Here is a 23,456-nt window from a genome sequence, read left to right as displayed (position 1 = left end):
CTCTTCACTATGGACATCCAATCCCTCTATACCTCCATCCCCCACCAGTACAGTCCGAAGGCTCTCCGCTTCTTCCTTGAACAAAGACCCAACCAGTCCCCATCCACCACCACCCTCCTCCAGCTGGCTGAACTTATTCTCACATTGAACAAAGTCTCCTTCAACTCCGCTGACTTCCTCCAAAGAAAGTGTTGCTATGGGTACCCACATGGGTAGAGAGAGCAAGAGCAGCAGGAGCAGAGATTTAAAAAACATGCCAAGAAGTCAGAGGCCAGAGAGAGAGAGAGAGAGCAGTGGGACCAGAGCTTTAAAAAGTGCGCCAAGAAGCCAGGGGCCTAAGAGAGAGAGAGAGAGAGCAGCGGGAGCAAAGCTTTAAAAAGCACGCCAAGAAGTCGGAGGCCAGAGAGAGAGACAGCAGCGGGACCAGAGCTTTAAAAAGTGCGCCAAGAAGCCAGAGGCCAAAGAGAGAGAGAGCAGCGGGTGCAGGGGGGAAAAAAAAAATCAAAAAGTGATGTCAGAGTGACGTCACAGTCAACAGAGAGAGCAGGGAAACAGAAAGCCAGCCGGGGTGAGTATACCAGTAAATTTTAAATTTAATTTCATCTAAAGCAATCAAATATAAAATAAGACTGGATCGATTCATTAGTATATAAACTAAAAACTAAAGCGGATTTGTTAATTTATCATACAGAGTGAGAGAGAGAGACCAGCAGGGAGCACATTCGCTCAAATTCGGACAACTTAATATATAAGTTGTATTAAGTTGTATTTTGTGCGGTGCAGTGGTCAGCACAGCAGCCTCACAGCTCCAGGGACCCGGGTTCGGTTCTGGGTACTGCCTGTGCAGAGTTTGCACGTTCTCCCTGTGTCTGCGTGGGTTTTCGCCGGGTGCTCCGATTTTCTCCACATCCAAAAGACTTGCAGGTGATAGGTAAATTGGCCATTGTAAATTGCCCCTAGTGTAGGGAGGTGATAGGGAATATGGGATTACTGTAGGGTTAGTATAAATGGGTGGTTGTTGGTCGGCACAGACTCAGTGGGCCGAAGGGCCTGTTTCAGTGCCGTATCTCTTAAAAAAAAAGTATTAGGGTTTATCAGTATTCAAAAGGTTTACTAATAGTAAGCTTTATTAGCATTGGTAAGATCTATTAGCAGTAGGAAGGTCTACAATGTAGGACGAAGTATCCAAGAAGAAATAATGGATGCTTGTGATAAAGGGACAGCAATAATCATGGGTGATTTTAATATACATATAAACTGGAAAAATCAGATTGGCAATAGTAGCCTGGAAGAGGAGTTCATAGATTGCTTTTGAGATAGTTTCTTATGGCAGCACGTTCTGGAACCAACCAGAGAGCAGGTTATTGTGTAACATGACAGGATTAATTAATGACCTCAGAGTAAAGGCACCTCTAGGCAGTAGCGACCACAATATGATTGAATTTTACATCCAGTTTGAAAGAGAGAGGAGTGGGTCTAAGACTAGTATTTTAAACTTAAATAAGGGCAACTATGTGGGCATGAAAGCTGAGCTAGCTGAAGTGAACTGGGGGGGGTGGTTACTAGGCTAGGAGATAGATCAATAGAGAAGCAGTTTGATGCTTTCCTTAACTTCTTTAGTTAACCACGGATGGTTAGAATTTTTCTTTATAGTAGGAATATACTTATTCTGAGTATTCTGAAATATCCTCTTACACGGGCGGCACAGTGGCGCAGTGGTTAGCACTACAGCCTCACAGCTCCAGGAACCCGGGTTCGATTCTGGGTACTGCCTGTGCGGAGTTTGCAAGTTCTCCCTGTGTCTGCGTGGGTTTCCTCCGGGTGCTCCGGTTTCCTCCCACACGCCAAAGACTTGCATGTTGATAGGTTAATTGGCCATCATAAATTGCCCCTAGTATAGGTAGGTGGTAGGGAAATATATAGGGACAGGTGGGGATGTGATAGGAATACGGGATTAGTGTAGGATTAGTATAAATGGGTGGTTGATGGTCGGCACAGACTCGGTGGGCCGAAGGGCCTGTTAAAGTGCTGTATCTCTAAACTAAACTAAACATTTCAGGGGATATTTTAGAATACTCAGAATAAGTATATTCCTACTATAAAGAAAAATTCTAACCATCCGTGGTTAACTAAAGAAGTTAAGGAAAGCATCAAACTTAAGGAAAAATTGTGCAAAGATGAGTGGCAGGTCAGATGATTGATCAGAATATCAAGAACGGCAGAGAATGACTAAAAGATTAATCAGGAGAAAGAAATTAGAGCATCAGAGGAAGCTAGCTAGAAATGTAAAAACCGATAGCAAGAGTTTCTACAGGTATTTAAAAAAGAGTAAGTAAAGTGAGTGTTGGTCCACTAGAGAGTGAGAATGGGGAGGTAATAGTAGATAATAAGGAAATGGCGGATGCAATGAGCAAATATTTTGCTTCTGTCTTCACTCTAGAGGATACAAAATAGCTGTAAATCAGAAGGTGGAAGGAAGAGAAGAACTTGGTGAAATTACAATCACCAGGGAAGCGGTACTGAACAAACTAATGGAGTTGCGGGCTGACAAGTCCCCGGGTCCTGATGGGCTTCATCCTAGGGTCTTAAAAGAGGTGGATATTGAGGTCGTAGATGCATTGGTGTCAATTTTTCAAAATTCGCTAGATTCTGGAAAGGTTCCATCTTACTAGAAAGTAGCAAATATAACCCCTCTATTCAAGAAGGTGGAGAGGCAGAAAAACGTAACTGTAGGCCAGTTAGTTTGACGTCTGTCGTGGGGAAGGTGTTAGAATCGATCATTAAGGAGGCTATAGCTGGGCACTGAGAAAAACTCAAGGTAATCAGGAATAGTCAGCATGGTTTTGTGAAAGGAAAATAATGTTTAACCAATTTATTGGAGTTCTTTGAAAGAGTAACCTGCGCTTTGGATAAAGGGGAGTCCGTTGACATACTGTATTTGGATTTCCAGAAGACATCGGACAAGGTGCCTCATAAAAGGTGACTGCGCAAAGTAGGAGCTCATGGTGTAGGGGGTAACACATTAGCTTGGATAGAAGATTGACTGGCTGGCAGAAAGCAGAGAGTATGCATAAATGGGTCCTTTCCTGATTAGCAGGATGTGACGAGTGGAGTCCCACAGGGACATTTTACAATTTATATCAATGGCTTAGATGAGGGGAGCGATGGCATGGTAGCTAAATTTTAGATGACAAAGATAGTTAGGAAAGTATGTTGTGAAGAGGACACGAGGAGGTTGCAGACCGAAATAGATGGGTTGAGTGAGTGGGCAAAAATCTGGCAGATGGAGTATAAAAAAGCAGAGTATTTCTTAAACAGGGAACGACTGCAGAATTCCGAGGTGCAGAAGGAACTAGGTGCTCTAGTGCATGAGTCACAAAAAGTTAGTATGCAGGTAAAGCAAGTAATAAAGAAGGCTAATCCTTTATTATGAGAGGGATTGAAAATAAAAGTAAGGATGTTGTGCTTCAGTTATACGGGGCATTGGTGAGACCACACCTTGAATACTGTGTGCAGTTTTGGTATCCTTATTTAAGGAAGGATCTGAATGCATTGGAGGCTGTTCAGAGGAGGTTTACTGGATTGATACCTGGAATGAGTGGGTTGTCTTATGAGGAAAGGTTGGACAGACTGGGCTTGTTTTCACTGGAGTTTAAAAGAGTGAGGGGAGACTTGATTGAAGTATATAAGATCCTGAATGGTCTTGACAGGGTGAATGTGGAGGGGATGTTTCCTCTTGTGGGTGAGTCCAGAATGAGGGGGCACAGTTTGAAAATTAGGGGTCGCCCTTTTAGGACAGAGACAAGGAGAATTTTTTTCTCTCAGAGGGTTGTGCGACTTTGGAATTCTCTGCCTCAGAAGGTGGTGGAGGCAGGGTCATTGAATATTTTTAAGGCAGAGGTAAATAGACTCTTGTTAGGCAAGGGAATCAAAGATTATTGGGGGTAGATGGGAGTGTGGAATTCAAGACAGATCAGCTATGATCTTATTAAATGGCTAAGCAGGCTCAACGGGCTGAATGGCCTACTTCTGCTCCTAATTCGTATGGTCATATAGTTATGCCTCTCTTTTTGTGGGTATGTTGAACGTACCTTGTTCCAGTCCTACTTAGGCCCCCTCCCCCAACTCTTTTTGTGCTACATTGATGACTGTATGGGTGCCGTTTCCCACTTCTGCCCCGAACAGGAATACTTCATCAACTTTGCTTCCAATTTCCACCCTTCTCTCACCTTCACACGGTCTAGTTCCGATACTTCCCTTCTGTTAAATAAAAGCAAAATACTGCAGGTGCTGAGTATTTTCATCACTTTCTGTTTTTACTTCCCATCCCTTCCTTGACTTCTCGGTCTCCATCTCTGGGGATAGGCTGTCCACTAATATTATAAGCCCACCGACTCACACAGCTACCTCGAGTACACCTCCTCACACCCTGTCTCCTGAAAGGACTCCAGTCCATTCTCCCAGTTTCTCCATCTCCGACACATCTGTTCTGATGATGCAACCTTCCACAACAGTGCTTCTGATACTTCTTCCTTTTTCCTCAACTGAGGATTCCCCCCCCCACTATTATTGACAGGGCCCTCAACTGTATCTGACCCATTTCCTGCACTTCTGCCGTCATCCCTTCCCCTCCCTCCCAGCACTGCGACAGGGTTCCCCTTGTCCTCACTTTCCACCCCTCAAGCCTCCATATCCAAAGGATCATCCTCCACCATTTCCGCATGATGCCACCACCAAACACATCTTCCCCTCCCCTCCCCTGTCAGCATTCCAAAAGGATCGTTCCCTCTGTGACACCCTGGTCCACTCCTCCATCACCCCGACATCATCCCCTTCCCATGGCACCTTCCCATGCAATTGCAGTTGGTGTAATACCTGCCCTTTTACCTCCTTTCTCCTCACCATCCAAGGCCCCAAACACTCCTTCAAGGTGAAGCAGTGATTTACGTGTACCTCTCAATTTCGTGTTCTGTGTTCGCTGCTCACAATGTGGTCGCCTCCACATTGGGGAGACCAAACACAGATTGGTGATCCCTTTGCGGAATACCTCCACTCAGTCAAGAAGCATGACCCCGGGCTTCCGGATACATGTCAGTTTAATTCACCACTCTGCTTTCATGCCCACATTTCTGTCCTTGGCCTGCTGCAGTGTTCCAGTGAACCTCAACGCAAGTTCGAGGAACAGCACCTCATTTTTTGATCAGGCATTCTACAGCCATCTGGTCTCAACATTGAGTTCAACAATTTCAGAGCAGGACTACCTTTTTTAATTTAATTTAATTTTTTAACCACGTGCCTGCCTTAAACTTGTTTTTCATGATTTTGCTTTTGGACAGGACTGTTCATTACTCTCTGGACTAATGCTTTGTCTTTTAACACAACTATTAGCAATCCCTTTGCCTTTGTTCCATGACATCTTTGTCATTTAATCTCTCCTGCCCTCTGCCCTATCACACATTTACCCTTTTGTTCTTCTTCCCCCCTCCACCATAACATTTGCTCAAAGCCGATTACATTTCTAAACTTTGCCAGTTCTGATGAAAGGTCACAGACCTGAAACGTTAATTGTTTTTCTCTCCATATATGCTGCCAGACCTGCTGAGTATACCAGCACTCTCTTTTTATTTTAGACCAAAACTCTACACAGTACTCTAGGTGTGGTCTCACCAATGCCCTGTACGGTTGCAGCAAGACTTCCTACTTTATCCTCCACCCCTCTTGCAATAAAGGTCATTTTGGTGGAAGAATGAGGAGGGGCAATATAAAACAAAGGACACAATTCTAGAGGGGGTGCAGGAGCAGAGGGAACTGGGGGTATATGTGCATAAATCACTGAAGGTGGCAAGGCAGATTGAGAGAGTGGTTAGTAGAACATACAGGATCCTGGGCTTTATAAATATAGAGTACAAAATAAATGAAGTTATGATCAACTTGTATAAAACACTGGTGCGGCCTCAATTGTGTCCAGTTGCACCTCAACGGGATCGAGTTCAATATCTTGGCAAGGAGGTTTGTGCTGTATTGCTGCGGAGGGTTTAAACTAGCTTGGAAAGGGATGGAAATCTGAGTGTAGATTCAAGAAGCATAACTGGAAGTAGAAGGCATAAAATTCGTAAGCAAGTATGGAAGATCAGGGAAACAAAGCCTAGAAAACAGACAAGGAAGTTGTTCAATGATTAGTGGTACATACATCGATGTAAGGAGTTGGGGAATAAGGCAGATGAGTTGAGGGTAGATAGACACTTGGAAGTATGATATAATAGCTATTACTGAAATGTGGCTTAAAGAAAGGAGGAATGGTAGCTCAACATTCCTGGTTACCAAGTTTTCAGACGTGATAGAGAGCGGGATAAAAAAGGAGTGGAGCGTCGCAATATTGGCCAAAGAAACAATCAAAACTGCAAGGAGGGATGATATGCTAGAAGGAGCAGTAGATGAAGCCATATGATTGGAAATGAAGAACAAAAAAGGAGCAATCACACTAGGAGTTTGCAGTATACTCTTCAACTATGAAGAGAGACAGGATAGGCTAGGGTTGTTTTCCTTAGAGCAGAGAAGGCTGAGGGGGGACCTGATTGAGGTATACAAAATTATGAGGGGCATTGATAGGATAGATAGGAAGAAACCTTTTCCCTTAGACAAGGGATCAATAACCAGGGGGCACAGATTTAAGGTAAGGGGCAGGAGGTTTAGAGGGGATTTTAAGAAAAACATTTTCACCCAGAGGGTGGTTGGAATCTGGAACACACTACCCAAAGGGGTGATAGAGGCAGAACCCTCCCAACATTTAAGAAGTATTTAGATGTACACTTGAAATGCCATAGCATACCAGGCTACGGTTAAGTGCTGGAAAATGGGATTAGAATAGATTGCTTGATGGCCGGCGCAGACACGGTGGGCCGAAGGGCCTGTTGCTGTGCTGTATAACTCTATGACTCTAAAAACTTTTTCACCCAGAGGGTGGTGAGTGTCTGGAATTCACTGCCCGGCTTGGTGGTGGAGGCAGAAACCCTCAACTCATTTAAAAGGTACCTGGACACGCACCTGAAGTGCTGTAACCTGCAAGGCTACAGACCAGGTACTGGAAGGTGGGATTAGATCGGGTGGCTATTTTTTTCAGCCGGCGCAGACACAATGGGCTGAATGGCCTCCTTCTGTGCCGTAACTTTTCTATGGTTCTATGGAGCAAACAGAAGGCAATAGAAAATATATAGTCAAATGGTGGAAAAGTGCAGAAAGAAAAGAGCAGTAATGGTAGGGGATTTCAGTTATCCTAATATCAACTGGGTAAATTCAGTGCGGAAGGTACAGAGGGTGCAGAATTCCTAAATTACATTGGGAACTTTTTTTAGCCAGTATTTAGTAAGCCCAACAAGAGAAGGGTAGTTCTGGACTTAGTTCTGAGGAATGAAGTTGGACAGATGGAATGACCACCAGTGGGAGAGCATTTTAGAGGTAGTGATCATAATTTAGTTAGATTTAGCATAGTTATGGAAAAGGATAAAGATAGACCAAGAGTAAAAGTTTTAAAATTGGGGAAAGGCCAATTTTACTAAGGTACGATATGATTTGGCAAAAGTGGACTGGAAACAGCTACTTGAAGGCAAATCAGAGTCAGAGCAGTGGGAGGCATTCGTTCATTCATTCGTTGGTGCCATCATCTTGCCAAGAGATTGACTGTCATGGATCTCCACCTCTGTCTGTCCTGTGCTGCCCTTACACATTCTGCATAGGTCAACTTCATCCAGTCCATTATATTCGTCATCCATTTTCTTCTCTGCTTCCCTCTCTTATGTTTTCCATCGATCTTTCCTTCCAATAATTTTCTGTCTAACTTCTGCTCTAATTATGTGACCGAAGTATCATATCTTTCTCTCTTTGATGTTACGCACTAATTTCAGAACATCCTCTGATATGTCCACATCTTGAGGCATTCAAGAAGGAGCTAAAGAGGGTTATGAACAAATATGCTCCCACAAAAAGGATGGGATTCATAAATCTAGACCCCTTTGATGTCAAAGAGCATACAGAGTAGGATAAGCCAAAAAAGAAAGCTTTTGTCAGATGCCAATAGCTCATTACTGCAGAAAGCTCAGAGGAGTATAGAAAGTACAGGGGTGAAATTAAACAAGAAATTAGGAAAGCAAAGAGAGGAAATGAAAAATTATTGGCAAGTAAAATCAAGGAAAACCCAAAGATGTTTTATAAATACATAAAGGGCAAGAGGATAACTAACTAAAGAGTAGTACCGATTAGAAACCAAAAAGTTTACTTGTGAGTGGAGGCGCAAGATGTGGGCATGTTTCTTAATGAATATTTTGCATCTATTTTCATAAAAGATGGGGACAAAGCAGACATTTCATTTAAGGAGGGGAGCATGAAATATTGGATGGGATAAACATAATGAGGGAAGAACTACTGAGTTGTTTAGCATCCTTAAAAGTGGATAAATTGCCAGGCCCAGATGAAATGTATCGCAGGCTTCTAAGGGAAACAAAGAAAGCAAATTGGAGGCTCTGACCCTGATTTTCCAATCCTCTCTGCTGACAGAAGTGGTGCTGGAGGACTGCTAACGTAGTACCATTGTTTAAAAAGTGAGGATGGGATAGCCCAAGTAATTACAGGCCAGTCAGCCTAACATCACTAGTGGGCAAATTATTGGAAAATCATTATTTAGAGATTAATCAAGGACAGTCAGCATGGATTTGTTAAGGGAAGGTCATATATGACTAACTTTACTGAATATTTTCAGGAGCTAACAAGGAGAGTCAATGCGGGTAGCGTGTTCGATGTAGCCTATATAGATTTTGGCAAGGTTTTTTTACAGGGTCTCACTTGGCAGACTAATCAGTAAATTAAAAGCCCATGAGATCCAAGGTAAAGTGACAAGTTTGATCCAAAATTGGCTCAGTGGCAAGAAACTAAGTGTTATGATCACAGGGTATTTTTGAGACAGGAACGCTATTTCTAATGGGGTTCCACAGGGCTCAGTACTGAGTCCCTTGATGCTCACGATATATCAATGATTTAGAATTAAATGTAGAGGACATAATTAAAAATTTGCAGATGATACAACATTTGGCCATGTGGTTGATAGTGAGGAAAAAAACTACAGACAGTAGGAAGACCTTATACCTTCAAAGACTATTTTCACCACTAAAACCATTACTCTCTCTTACCATGGTCATTCTCCCTGGTACGGCCCCTATCACCTCTCCTTCACGTTCAAAGGATGCAGATTTGAATTTTTTTTTTATCCTTTCATGGGATGTGGGTGTCGCTGGCAAGGCCAGCATTTGTTGCCCATCCCTAATTGCACTTGACAACTGACAGACTTGCTGGGCCATTTAGAGGGCAGTTAAGAGACAACCACATTGCTGTGGGTCTGAAATCACACGTAGGCCAGACCAGGTAAGGATGGCAGATTTCCTTCCCTAAAGGACATTAATGAAGCAGATGGGTTTTTACGACAATCAATGATAGTTTCATGGCATGATTAGTGAGACCAACTTTCAATTCCATATTTATTTATTAATTAATTGAATTTAAATTCCACCAACTGCCATGGTGGGATTTAAACCCATGTCCAAGAGCAATAGCCTGGACTTCTGGATTGCTAGTTCAGTGACATTACCACTACGCCACCATCTTCAATAAATTTATGCAGTCAACTGTTTTAGCCATTAATTTCCAGATTTGGCTGTACCAAATGAAGCACTAATGGGTCCTGCTCTTCTGTGCCAAAACTGCTCCCTATTCCAGGATCATCCTTGAATGCAAAGATAATCGCTGGCTACTCATCTCCACTACAAACTATTTACTTTAATCCCTTTCCCCTACCCCCTCCACCACCTCACCTTCAACAAGTACAAGGAACTCATGGACTTCTTTGTCACCAAGAACATCTGTTCAACTGCCTCCCCCATTTTCCTGCCTTCTTCTAGCCCACCATGCCAAACTTACCCAAAGGTTCGCCCCTGCCCTAGCCGTAAACTTGCATCTTTCTCTAGTTTCTCTCTTATCCCCTCTCATACCCTCACAGAGCTCAACGTGTCCATGACACCAACCTCCTGTTCCCTCGGTCCTATTCTCACCAAACTACTGACCATCCACTTCCCTTCCTAGTCTCCATGTTGGCTGATATTGCTTACAGGTGCCTGTCCTCAGGGTACAGTCTTGCTCCCTTTCAAATCTGCTGTCGCTAATCCTCTCCTCAAAAAAGGCACCCTTGACCTGTCTGTCCTTTCAACTTACTGCCCCATCGTCAACCTCCCTTTCCTCTCCAAAGTAATTGAATGTGTTGTCGTCTCCTAAATCCTTTTTTTAGTCATTCGTGGGATGTGGGCATCGTTGGCTGAGCCAGCATTTATTGCCCATCCCTAATTGCCCTTGAGAAGGTGATGGTGAGCTGCCTTCTTGAACCGCTGCAGTCCTTAGGGTGTAGGTACACCCACAGTGCTGTTAGGAAGAGAGTTGCAGGATTTTGACCAAGCGACAGTAAGGGAACAGCAATATAGTTCCAAGTCAGGATGGTGTGTGGCTTGGAGTGGAACTTGCAGGTTTTATGTTCCCATGCATATGCTGCCCTTGTCCTTCTAGGTGGTAGAGGTCGCGGGTTGGAAGGTGCAGTCGAAGGAGCCTTGGTGAGTTGCTGCAATGCATCTTGTAGGTGTTTCACACTGCTGCCACTATGCGACAGTGGTGAAGGGAGTGAATGTTGAAGGTGGTGGATGGGGTGCAAATCAGGCGGGCTGCTCTGTCCTGCATGGTGTCGAGCTTCTTGAGTGTTGTTGGAGCTGCACTCATCCAAGCAAGTGGAGAGTATTCCATCACATTCCTGACTTGTGCCTTGTACATGGTTGACAAGCTTTGGGGAGTCAGGAGGTGAGTTACTTGCCGCAGAATTCCCAGTCTCTGACCTGCTCTTGTAGCCACAGTATTTGTGTAGCTGGTCCAGTTCAATTTCTGGTCAATGGTAACCCCCAGGATGATGAGAGTGGGGGATTCAGCAATGGTAATGCCATTGAACGTCAAGGGGAGATGGTTAGATTCGCTCTTGTTGTAGATGGCCATTGCCTGGCACTTGTTTGGTGCGAATGTTACTTGCCATTTATCAGCCCAATCCTGGACGTTGTCCAGGCCTTGTTGTATTTGGACACAGGCTGCTTCAGTATCTGAGGAATTGCGAATAGTGCTAAACATTGTGCTATCATCAGCAAACATCCCCATTTCTGACCTTATGATGGAGAGAAGCTCATTGATGAAGCAGCTGAAGATGGTTGGGCCTAGGACACTACCCTGAGGTACTCCTGCAGTGATGTCCTGGGACTGAGATGATTGACCTCCAACAACCACAACCATCTTCCTTTGTGCTAGGTATGACTCCAACCAGTGGAGAGTTTTCCCCTGATTCCCATTGACTTCACTTTTGCTAGGGATCCTTAATGCTAAACTCGGTCAAATGCTGCCTTGATGTCAAGGGCAGTCACTCTCACCTCACCTCGAGTTCAGCTCTTTTGTCCATGTTTGGACAAAGGCTGTAATGAGGCCAGGAGCCGAGTGGCCCTGGCAGAATGCAAACTTAGCGTCAGTGAGCAGGTTATTGCTGAGCAAGTGCCATTTGATAGTACTGTTGACGACCTCTGCCATCACTTTGCTGATGATCGAGAGTTGACTGATAGGGCAGCAATTGGCTGGGTTAGATTTGTCCTGCTTTTTGTAGACAGGATATACTAGAGCAATTTTCCACATTGCCAGGTAGATGCCAGTGTTGTAGCTGTAGTGGAACTGCTTGGCTATGGGAGCGGCTAGCTCTGGAGCAGAAGTCTCCAGTACAACTGCCAGAATGTTGTCAAGGCCCACAGCCTTTGCAGTATCCAGTGTCTTCAGCCATTTATTGATATCACGAGGAGTGGATCAGATTGGCTGAAGACTGGCATCTGTGATGCTGGGGTCCTTGGGACGATGCCGAAATGGATCATCCACTCGGCACTTCTGGCTGAAGGTGGATGCAAATGCTTCAGCCTTGTCTTTTGCATTGATGTGCTGGGCTCCCCGTTAATGTTTAGTTTAGAGATACAGCACTGAAACAGGCCCTTCGGCCCACCGAGTCTGTGCCGACCATCAACCACCCATTTATACTAATCCTACACTAATCCCATATTCCTATCACATCCCCACCTGTCCCTATATATTTCCCTACCACCTACCTATACTAGGGGCAATTTATAATGGCCAATTAACCTATCAACCTGCAAGTCTTTGGCATGTGGGAGGAAACCGGAGCACCCGGAGGAAACCCACGCAGACACAGGGAGAACTTGCAAACTCCGCACAGGCAGTACCCAGAATCGAACCCGGGTCCCTGGAGCTGTGAGGCTGCGGTGCTAACCACTGCGCCACTGTGAGGATGGGGACACTTGTGGAGCCACCTCCTGTTGTTTAATTGTCCACCACCATTCATGACTGGATGTGGCAGGACTGCAGAGCTTAGATCTGATCCGTTTGTTGTGGGATCGCTTAGGTTTGCTAACGCATGCTGCTTCTGCTGTTTGGCATGTCTGTGTTGTATGCATGCATGTTGTAGTTTCACCAGGCTGACACCTCATTTTGAGGTATGGCTGGTGCTGCTCCTGGCATGTACTCCCACACTCTTCATTGAATCAGGGTTGGTCCTCCAGGGCATATGCAGGGCCATGAGGTTAGAGATTGTATTTGAGTACAATTCTGCTGCTGCTGATGGCCCACAGTTTTGAGATGCTAGATCTGTTCGAAATCTATCCCATTTAGCACGGTAGTAGTGCCAGACAATATGATGGAGGGTATCCTCAATGTGAAGATGGGACTTTGTCTCCACAAGGACTGTGCGGTGGTCACTCCTACCAGTACTGTCACGGACAGATGCATCTGCGACAGGCAGATTGGCGAGGATGAGGTCAAATAGGTTTTTCCCTCTTGTTGGTTTCCTCACAACTGCCGCAGACCCAGTCTAGCAGCTATGTGCTTTAGGACACGGCCAGTTCAGTCAGTAGTGGTGCTGCTAAGTCACTCTTGATGATGGACATTGAAGTGCCCCACCCAGAGTACATTCTGTGCCCTAGCTACCCTTAGTGCTTCTTCCTATTGGTGTTCAACATGGAGAAGCACTAATTCATCAGTCGAGGGGGTAGGGGTGGCGGTGCGGAAGCTGGTAATCAGCAGGAGGTTTCCTTGCCCATGTTTGGCCTGATGCCATGAGACTTCATGGGGTCCGGAGTCAATGTTGAGGGGTCCCAGGGCAACTCCTGACTGTATACCACAGAGCCGCCATCTCTGGTGGTGGGTCAGGACATACCTATTGTCTGCAAGGTATGATTCTGTGAGTATGACTATGTCAGGCTGTTGCTTGACTAGTCTGTGGGACAGCTCTCCCAATTTTGACACAAGCCCCCAGATGTTAGTTCGGGGGACTTTGCAAGGTCAACAGGGCTGGGTATGTCGTTTTCGTTTCTGGTGCCTAGGTCGATGCTGAGTGGTCGGTCCAGTTTAACTCCCTTTATTAGACTTTGTAGTGGTTTGATACAACTGAGTGGATTGCTAGACCATTTGAGAGGGCATTTAAGAGTCAACCACATCGCTGTAGGCCAGACCAGGTAAGATCCAGATGCGTTTTTATAGCAGTCGACAATGGTTTCATGGTCACCATTAGAATACTTTTTAATCCAGATCTTTATTAACTGAATTCAAATTTCACTATCTGCTGCAGCGGGATTCAGACCCATTTCCCCAGAGCATTAGCCTAGGCCTCTGATTCTTAGTCCAGTGACATTACCATGATGCCACTGCCTCCCCACTACTAATGTTTCCTCATCTCCCCTCTAATCCTTCTACCAATTACTTTCAATCTATGCCCCCTGTTTTTGCACCCCACTGCTAAGGTAAATAGGTGATCCCTATTTATTTTATCTAGGCCCTTCATAATTTTATACGCCTCAATCAAGTCATCCTCAGTGTCCACTGTTTGAAGGAAAACATCTGCAGTGTTTGACAGGTTGACCACATCCTCCTCCTCCAAAGCCTCTCCTCCACTGTCCAGCTGTGTGGAACTGCCCTTGCCAGGTGCCATTACGCTCTCTCTCCAATCATAGCCAGAGAATCACCCGCAATGGCTTCAATTCTCACTCCCGCTCTATTATCTATGATGTCCCCCAAGGACCTATCCTTCGCGCCCTCCTATTTCTCATCTACATGTTGCCCCTCGATGACATAATTTGAAAATATGACTTCAGATTCCACATGTATGCTAATGACATCTACCTCACCATCAACTCTCTCTCCCTCACTCTCTCTCGAGCCCTCCAATGCCTCTAATTTTACACGCTTCTTGTCCAACATCCAGTACTGGATGTGAATTTTTTTGTGTATTTTATTCATACATGGGCATTAGAGGGGAGACGAGGAAACATGGGATGTGGGCATCACTGGCAAGGCCAGCATTTATTGCTCATCCCTAATTGCTCTTAACTGAATGGCCTGCTAGGTCAGTTAAGAGTCAACCATATTGCTGTGTGTCTGGAGTCACACATAGACCAGACTGGCTAAGGACAGCAGATTTCCTTCCCAAAAGGACAATAAGTGAAGAGATGGGTTTTTAACAACAATGTGGTTATTACATGCAGATAATAGCATTTTAATTCTAGATTTATTTATGAAATGAATTTAAAGCCCCCAGTTACTGGGGTACAATTTGAACTCATATCTCCAGATCATTAGTCCAGATCTCTCAAATACTAGTCCAGTGACATAAACACAATGCTACTGCTCCCTCCAAGTAAATATTTGGAATACTGAAACCACTGGACAGAATTTTAACTGCCACGGGAAGGCAGGTTCAGAGACAGGCAGGGAGTGTTAACTGCCCAAAAAATGCTGGTGTATCAGAAACCCAGCATGATCCTGCCCACTTCCAGGTTTTACCGAGCTTGTTCCGAGGGGAGCGGGAAACCCCCATGGAGCTGTCAGGACAGTGATTTAAATATTCAAACAACCAATTAATTGTGCCTTTAACCCAGGATTCTCACTTTAACAGCTAGCACACGGGTTTCCCGAGCTGTGTGGAACTTGCCAGGGTCAACAAGGCGACAGCACAGCTGGGAGTCATTGATCAATGAAACTGACAGGTTGGAAAGCCTTTGAAGAGTGAAACTGCATTGCTGCTTCCCTGGCTATGGGAAAGGCTTGGAGCACCCACACCAATAGCAGAACCAGAAGCCGCACCAGCAGCAATCGGAACAGCAATGGGATGCGGTGGCATAGTGGTATTGTCACTGGACTAGTAACCCAGAGACCCAGGTATTGCTCTGGGGACATGGGTTCGAATCCCATCACAGCAGAAGGTGGAATTTGAATTCAATTAATAAATCTGGAATTAAAAAGCTAGTCTAATGATGGCCATGAAACCATTGTCGATTGTTGTAAAAACCCATCTGGTTCACTACTGTCCTTTAGGGAAGGAAATCTGCTGTCCTTACCTGGTCTGGCCTACATGTGACTCCAGACCCACAGCAATGTGGTTGACTCTTACATGCCCTCTGACATGGCCCAGTAAGCCACTCAGTTAGGGCAATTAGGGATGGGCAAGAAATGCCCACATCCCATGAATGAATAAAAAAAAAAGCAATAACATCATCACCATCGACAGCAAAAACAGCAGAAGGATTGACATCAAAAGCAATAGCTTTTTCTGCTGCCACATGCAGTTCCACAGGGATGGACACTGAGCTCTGGCTCAAAGGGAGCGATACCCCCAGCACAAGATCAGCTTCTTCAACACAACAGAGAAAAAATACCTCAGGGATTCATGCTTTTGCAGCAGATTGTTGTTGACATCTGCATTCTCTTAAAAAAAGACATCCCTCCAAGAGGGTCAGGTGGGCATGCTTTGCTAGTGGCCATCAAGGTCACCATAGCCCAAGCAGGCAGCTCACCACCACCTTAGGCAATTAGGGATGGGCAACAAATGCTGGCCTTGCCAGCAACGCTCACATCCCATGAAACAAATTTTAAAAATGACCTGAATTTCTTTTCCTCCAGTTCGTTCCAAGGATCTTCTTGTGACATCTGCTGCCCAAAAGTGTATTTCCCAGATGACCGATGCTAAGTTTCCCAAGGCTGCCACCTATGTTCACTTTGACACTGATGAGGCCAGTCACACACAGAGAGCTCTTGGATTTGCTGCAGTAGCTGGATTCCCACAGGTACAGGAAGTTACTGACTGCACACAGGTGACAATCATGGAATCGCAGAATGGTTACAGCACAGAAGGAAGCTATTTGGCCCATCGTGTTCGTATCAGTTCTCTGCAAGAACTATTCCCACTCCTTTGATAAATACCTGCCCTCAGATCAACCTGGAGTATTCATCACTCGGAATGGATTCCATTCCCTCAATGTTCAGTTTATATGCGAACACCAGAAGGGTACCATGTATGTCTGTGCAAGGTATCCTGGAAGCTGCCATGATTCCTTCATTCTTTGACAGGCACATCTCCCACAGGTTTTTGCTCCTCAACACAGAGTGAGCAGATGGCTTCTTGGAGACAAGGGTTATCCTCTGAGGACCTGGCTGATGACACCTCTGATGAGTTCTACCACTGATGCAGAGGAGACATGCAACAAGAGTCATATGACCACAAGGATGATCACTGAACAAATTATTGGGTTGCTGAAGACGCTGTTCAGGTGCCTGGACAGATCTAAGGGTGCCTTCAGTATGCACCAGCAAAGGTCTTCAAAATGGCTGTGGTCTGCTATGCCTTGCACATGGCACTGCAGAGAGGAGCTGCAGGAGGAGGAAGGTGCAGGCTGCTGGGCATCAGAGGAGCCACATGTGGCCAGAGTGCCTGCAGCCACTCATATGGCTGCCAGAGAAGCCTGCGAAGACCTCATACAGGTACACTTCAGCTAATCTGAGTGCATGAGATTGTATGGCAGTGCAATCATAATCCCTCTGCCCGACACCCACCCGTGCCACCAATCCCCAAAACAAATCATTCCCAATCAAAAATCCAACCATTCCATTCACACTCTTTCCTCCTCTTCTAACCAGGTCATAACATTCACCTGAAGGCTACAGTCCATTTGGAATTTGGGATGCAACAAAGTCGACGGCAGGAGAATGAAGAGTTCAAATAAAGTACTTGGTTCATTTAAATAAACATATACATAAAGCCACAAGCATTGTTGTACACACCCAAGTGAATCCCTTCGTGCAACGCATAAGTCTTTTTCATCAGCTTCCTATAACTCCTATTTGGTGCCACCCATTTGGCTTCAAAAGAACTAGGGGCTGGCTGCTCGTTCCTCTGACATCTGGGTTGCCTGTGGTGGACGTTCTCTTGGTTTTGCAGGCCATAAGGGCTCTGCTGAAGACTGCCTCTCCTGCACCTGGCTTGATGACTTGGTTATTAGGGCAGGAACCAGCATTTGGGATTCTGTCTGAGGTGAGGGAGCAAGGGATGGGAAATGGGAGTGCCTTGATAAGAGTCCCCACTTTCGTGTGCCCTTTTTCCATTTTCCATCACATGGTTGACTTGCACTTTACTGCTAGCCTGGAGCTAGAGAACACTTTTCTCCATTTCAGTGAGGCACTGAGCTACCAAAGGGAGGCTTTCCCCCATCCTGTGTGAAGTGGCAGACTGAGGGCTGAAATTTATGGCGCCCCCACCCCAAGGCGAAGGGGCCATAGAATTGCAACTGGAGGCGGTGGGGTGGAGGGCCCGTCACTTCCTCGTTGCAATGCAACTTTATCAGAGGTGGGATAGGCCGTCGACGACCTTCCTGCCAGAGGCCCTTAAGTGGCATATTACTGGTCACTTAAGAGCTTCTTCCTATCATGGTGGGGGGAGGCCTCTGCCACATGGGGAGGTTGCCCATTAAAATGAGCCGACCTCCCTATGGGTGGGGGGGGGAGGGGAGGGTGCATCCTCCATGGGCAATGACCTAGAGGGTGGTGGGGAGGAATGATGAATGAGTGGAGCTGCAAGATGTCTTGTTCTGAGGAGTGCTTAGTTTTTTAGTGATACAGCACTGAAACAGGCCCTTCGGCCCACCGAGTCTGTGCCGACCATCAACCACCCATTAATACTAATCCTACACTAATTCCGTATTCCTACCACATCCCCACCTGTCCCTATATTTCCCTACCACCTACCTATACTAGGGGCAATTGCTAATGGCCAATTTACCTCTCAACCTGTGCAGGAGAATCCTGTGGATGTCAGAGTACGGACGGTTGGAACCTGAAGGTGTCATGCCACTCACTTTTTCTGTCCTTATTAGGTCATTAAACCTCTTGCGGCACTGCATCCAGCTGCGAAGGACCATACTCCTGGTGCTCACTACTTCTGATACCTTCTGCCATGCCTGTTTGGTTTGCATGGCTGGCATTTTCCTCCCATCTACAGGAAACAGGACTTTTCTTCTGGCCTTTACTGCCTCCAGCAGAAGAGTCAGACAACCAGGGGGAGCCTTCCCATGTCTTCCTGACATCATTCTTCTTCCTACAGCCTTCACAAAGAATGCAGGTTGCAGTCATTCTGACTCCTGCAGGTGTCCCTTTAAATAGAAAGCCTTCCATTGACAGCTGCAGGTCATCATCACAACCCACGACCTCGACCAATCAGAAGGGCAAGGGCAGCACCATCACCTGCAAGTTCCCCTCCAAGTCACACACCATTCTGATTTGGAACCATATCGTCGCTCCTTCACTGTTGCTGTGTCAAGATCCTACCTTCTGAACAACACTATGGGTGTACCTACACCACATGGACTGCAGTGGTTCAAGGCAGCAGCTCCCCACCACCTTCTCAAAGGCAACTAGGAATGGGCAATTAATGCTGGCCTTGTCAACGACACTCAGATCTCATGAACAAATAAAAAAATCCCTCATCCATGCCTTTGTTACCTCTAGATTTGACTATTCCAATGCTGTCCTAGCTGGCCTGCCACCCTGCATCAGTATGTACACGAGCTCATCCAAAACTCTGCTGCTCTTATTCTAACTTGTACAAAATCCTGTTCATCCTTCACCTCTGTGGCCCATCCATTGCCTTGCCCTCCCTATTTAAGTACCCTCCTTACTCATAAGAACTCTGCGATTCTGGCCTCTTGTGTATCCCCAATTTTCATCACTCCACTAATAATGGCCCTGCCTTTAGCAGCCTAGGCCCTAAGTTCTGGATCTCCTTCCATAAACCCTCTGCCTCTCTACCTACCTTTTCTTCTGTAAGATGCTCCTGAAAACCTACCTCCTCAACCAAGCTTTCAGTCACCAGTCCTAATATCGCTTTATGTGACTCAATGTCAAATTTTGTTTGATAAAGTTCCTTTAAAGTGCTTTGTGACATTTTACTACATTAAAGATGTTACATAAATGCAAATTGCTGTTCACCTCTCCCCTTGTCTCTGATTCTACTAAAATGATGTCGTAGAATTACATGGAATTACAACACTGCTTGTTTATCTTTCATTTTTTGTTCTCAAGAAGGGCTGAGGTTGAAACAATAATGTTCTTCATTGTCTCCACAGATGTTAATGGACATGTTGCTTTTCTTTTGGAATTTATATTGCTGATTTAAGTACTTGTTATGACTACCTTTACTGATTTTTTTGAGGTTATTAAGTTTGAGAGGAGGAATACCAACTTTCAGGGTTTATAACCATCAAACAGCATTTGATGATTGAACTAATTAGAAAAAGCATTCAGTAATATGAGAATTTTGTTTGTGTGGAACTTGGTCAAACATATTTTCATTTAACGAGGATACATCTCAAAAAGATTTATTAAGTTCATTAATTTCCTCAGTTGATTGGAAAACTGAATATTTAACTTTTAATCAGACATTATATTTGAAATTATCATCAACAGCATTGACAGAGGCTCATAATAGAGGCCATTTACTCTGATGCTTTCCATGGTCAACAGGTTCCAGCAGCTCCAGAGATTAATTCTGATTATTATTCCAGGCCTCTGAATTACTAATCTGATAAAATAACTACTACATTACCTGTTTTTATCTACTCTATCCCATCACTTCATAATTTTAAACACCTCTTTTAAATCATAGGACCACAGGTACAAGAGGAGACCATTCAGCCACTCGAACTTGCTCCTCCATTCATTTAGATCATGGCTGATCTGTAGCTCAACTCCATTTACGTGCTTAGTTCCATATCACTTGCTAGCCTTTCCTAACAAAAATCTATTGATCTCAGTCTTGAAAACTCCAATTGTCACAGCATCCACGTCATTTAGAGCAAAGAATTCAAGATTTCTACGATCGTGCGAAAAAGTGCTCCTAAATGGCCTAGCTCAAACTTTAAGACTGTCCCCTCATTTTTGATCCCTCCACAGGGAATAGTAGTTTTTTTTGTACTCTACCCTATTTGTCGATCTATCCTTTCAGCATTTCAAACACCTCAATCAAACCATCCTTCAATGTTTTATACTCAAGGGAATACAAGTCCAGTTTATACAACCTGTCCTCGTAATTTAATCTCTAAACCCCAGCATCATTCTACTGAGCCTGCAAAACCCCCTCCAAGGCCATTATATCCTTTGTAAGGTGCAGTGCCCGAAACAGAATGCAGTATTCCAGATAGGGTCTGATCAAGGCTCTATACAGCTGAAGCATAACTCCCTCCCATTGTAATCCAGTCCCCTTGAGATAAAGGCAAACATTCCCTTAGGTTTTTTGATTGTTTTTTTTGTACCTATCCGCTAGCTAGTTCTTTTCCTTCTTACTCCACTGCTATACCCATACTGCCAGACAAGAACTTGTAATATTCTGTAATATTCACTTCTGTCACAGTTAGGTGATATTTCAAAACTTTCCTTTCATTAAATTCATTGGTGCCAGGTTTGACCTGGGATAAATAATCACATTTCAACTGTTCCTCACTGCTTGGTAATCTTGAATATGTTTTTCATGATTATCATTTAACAGAACCATAACAAATTAAATTGACCTTTTATCCTCATTACACTAATGTTCATTCATTCATTTTTGGAGGGGTAAGTATCTTCACAGCAATCCTATACAGGGACAAATTGTCCATCAGAACTTTCGGCGCACATTTACTACTTTTTATTTGGATCTACTTGTTGGAGTAAGCAAAGTCAAGAATGTTAGCCACAGAGTCATAGATGAATCATTATATTAGAATATTCAAAAAGTCCTGATGATAAAACTTACGAACAAAACTGGACAAAGAATAATACATGATACCATCATTGAAAAACATGTGCAAATCACCAGAAATGAAAATGTTTTTCCAATATAATCCTGGCCATTGCTTTCTATCAGTAACAAATCATCAAATTTATTTACCTTGTTTGTCGCCTGTAAGAACCCATATCTTGATGTTTGCTTTTGAGAGTGTTTCAATTGTCTGTGGAACACCATCTTGGAGTTTATCTTCAACTGCTGTAGCTCCTAACAACTACAAAAAGAAAAATTATGATAGAAAGAATTTGGTAAAACAAGTTTTCCTTAATCTTTTCCCTTCTCTGTTTATCTTTTATTTTTGTCACAAATTTTTGTTCGGTAAGGGTATTAACGATTACTGCACTAAGGCAGGTAGGAGTTAAAATACAGATCGGCCATGATCTAACTGAATGGTGGAATAGGCTCGAGAAGGTAAATGGCATATTCCTTTCCTATGTCTCTATGGGCTGAATTGTATTTATCCCAGGTCAAACCTGGCACTAATGAGTTTAATGAAACGAAAGTTTTGAAATATAGCCTAACTGTGACGATATTACGCGCGGCGGCTGATTTAAATGGAGGGGTCAGAGCAGCTGCCCCCTCTATGTCATCAGGGGTGGCTGCTGTGTTCCCCGCAACGGCACCCGGAGCCATTTTTAAAGGCTTCAAGCCCTTAGCAAAAATTTACATTTTTAAAGGGATATTACATTTCATTTGCATTTAATAAATAATTATAAGATGGAAGGCCCTTTCCCAACCCCCCCAATGGTCTTTCCATTGCCCTATATTCAGAAAATAGTCATTTGGTCGTACAGAACTTGAGAATTGCTGAAAATAGAAACATGTTGTCGAAGCTTTTCGTCTTGCACTCATCAGGACAATATGCAAGAATAACCAATGTAGGGGAAAACAACAACTTAAACTGCATGAGAAGAGAGTGCTGATTGGTTGGCAAGTGAACTCTGATTGGTAGAGGTGTTGCCATGGAGAATGCACCAGTTTACGGTGACTGACAGTTAACTGCCAAGCTTTGTTTGAAATTTAAACCAGGGAGCTTGACTCTGATTGGTCAAGGCATTGCCCTGAGGAATGAACCAGCGAATGGCTGTCACTTATTTTATTTAGCTGAAACTGGTGCTATGTGTGTACATGTTCTTTCTGTCTGCAAGGAACAGGGCCCTGTTTATTAATATAAGTAGCTTCCAATACGTGCAAATGCGCCACACTGCGAGCCCTACTGTTGTCAGTGTAATTCTTAGCACACTGCAGATTATTTAGCAAATGTTGTCCAATCGTGGAATCACATCCAATGTTGGACACTGTGTTTTGAGTTTTGCAAGCATGGGCTGGTTGGGTACGGCCTGTACCTTGCCCGTTGCGAACAGCGGAAGGGACATGTTGTTTGATACGATCCGCCAGTCTTTGGGACGTACGGCCTATATAACTAGCATCACACTGGCATTGAAATTCATATATCACATTACTCATTTATGTGATAGGCAGACATCTTTTTGGCTTGGCGGCAGCTTCCAGTTAGTGGCGAACACCACACATGTTGCTACTGCATGATAGCAGCGTGAAACAGCTAGCTTTACCTTATGCTCAAACTTTTGGGATACATTACCCTTCCAGGGCCGAAAATGACAGCCTTAGTTAGGCCCATTGATAAGTTTGTGTGATATACAGCGAGAAATGATCTGATCAGGGTAGCCATTGTTATGCAGGATGACTTTGATTCATCCTATTTCAGCACTAAGCTTGCACGGTGAGCAAATGGTTCGGGCCCTATTTATGAGGTTGCCAGTAAGGCCAATCTTATAGCATGTGTAACTGTAAGAATCCCAACAAGTGTACTGACCAGTAAAAGTAGGTTTCTCAACTAGTACATGAGGAAAGTAAGACATGTAAAGAAATTATTGCATGCAGCTGCGGATTCAAATATAGCAAACATATCATCTACATATCGGAAATATGCAAGAGGTAGGCGGTTAGGTGTCATTCCCTCAAAGACACGTTTCTCATGGAACCCAACCAAGATGTTTGCGAGAGCAGGGCCTAGAGGGGATCCCATGGCAACACCATTTATTTGGGCGTACATGGTGTCACTAAAACTGAACTCAATTGTGAGTTCATATGTTCAATGAACGCTGATTCACCCAACGGTGGTGGGTCCAGACCACCATGATATAGTACTGTAAAGCATATATCTATA

At 44.4% G+C, this 23,456-nt stretch overlaps 1 protein-coding gene across 1 annotated transcript in view; it reads right to left on the bottom strand.

The window, feature by feature from the left end:
- LOC137370639 (probable phospholipid-transporting ATPase IM) overlaps positions 1–23,456 on the bottom strand; it is a 440,540-nt gene that overhangs the window by 90,733 nt on the left and 326,351 nt on the right. Inside the window, exon 19 of the mRNA XM_068032731.1 lies at positions 21,368–21,479. Within this exon, the coding sequence (XP_067888832.1) occupies positions 21,368–21,479 (112 nt within the window). The remainder of the gene's footprint in view (positions 1–21,367; positions 21,480–23,456) is intronic.

This window comes from Heterodontus francisci, chromosome 1, assembly GCF_036365525.1.
Source record: "Heterodontus francisci isolate sHetFra1 chromosome 1, sHetFra1.hap1, whole genome shotgun sequence".
Classification (NCBI taxonomy): Eukaryota; Metazoa; Chordata; class Chondrichthyes; order Heterodontiformes; family Heterodontidae; genus Heterodontus; species Heterodontus francisci.
The sequence above is the reverse complement of the archived record's forward strand: the minus strand, read 5'-3'. Positions and strand labels throughout refer to the sequence as shown.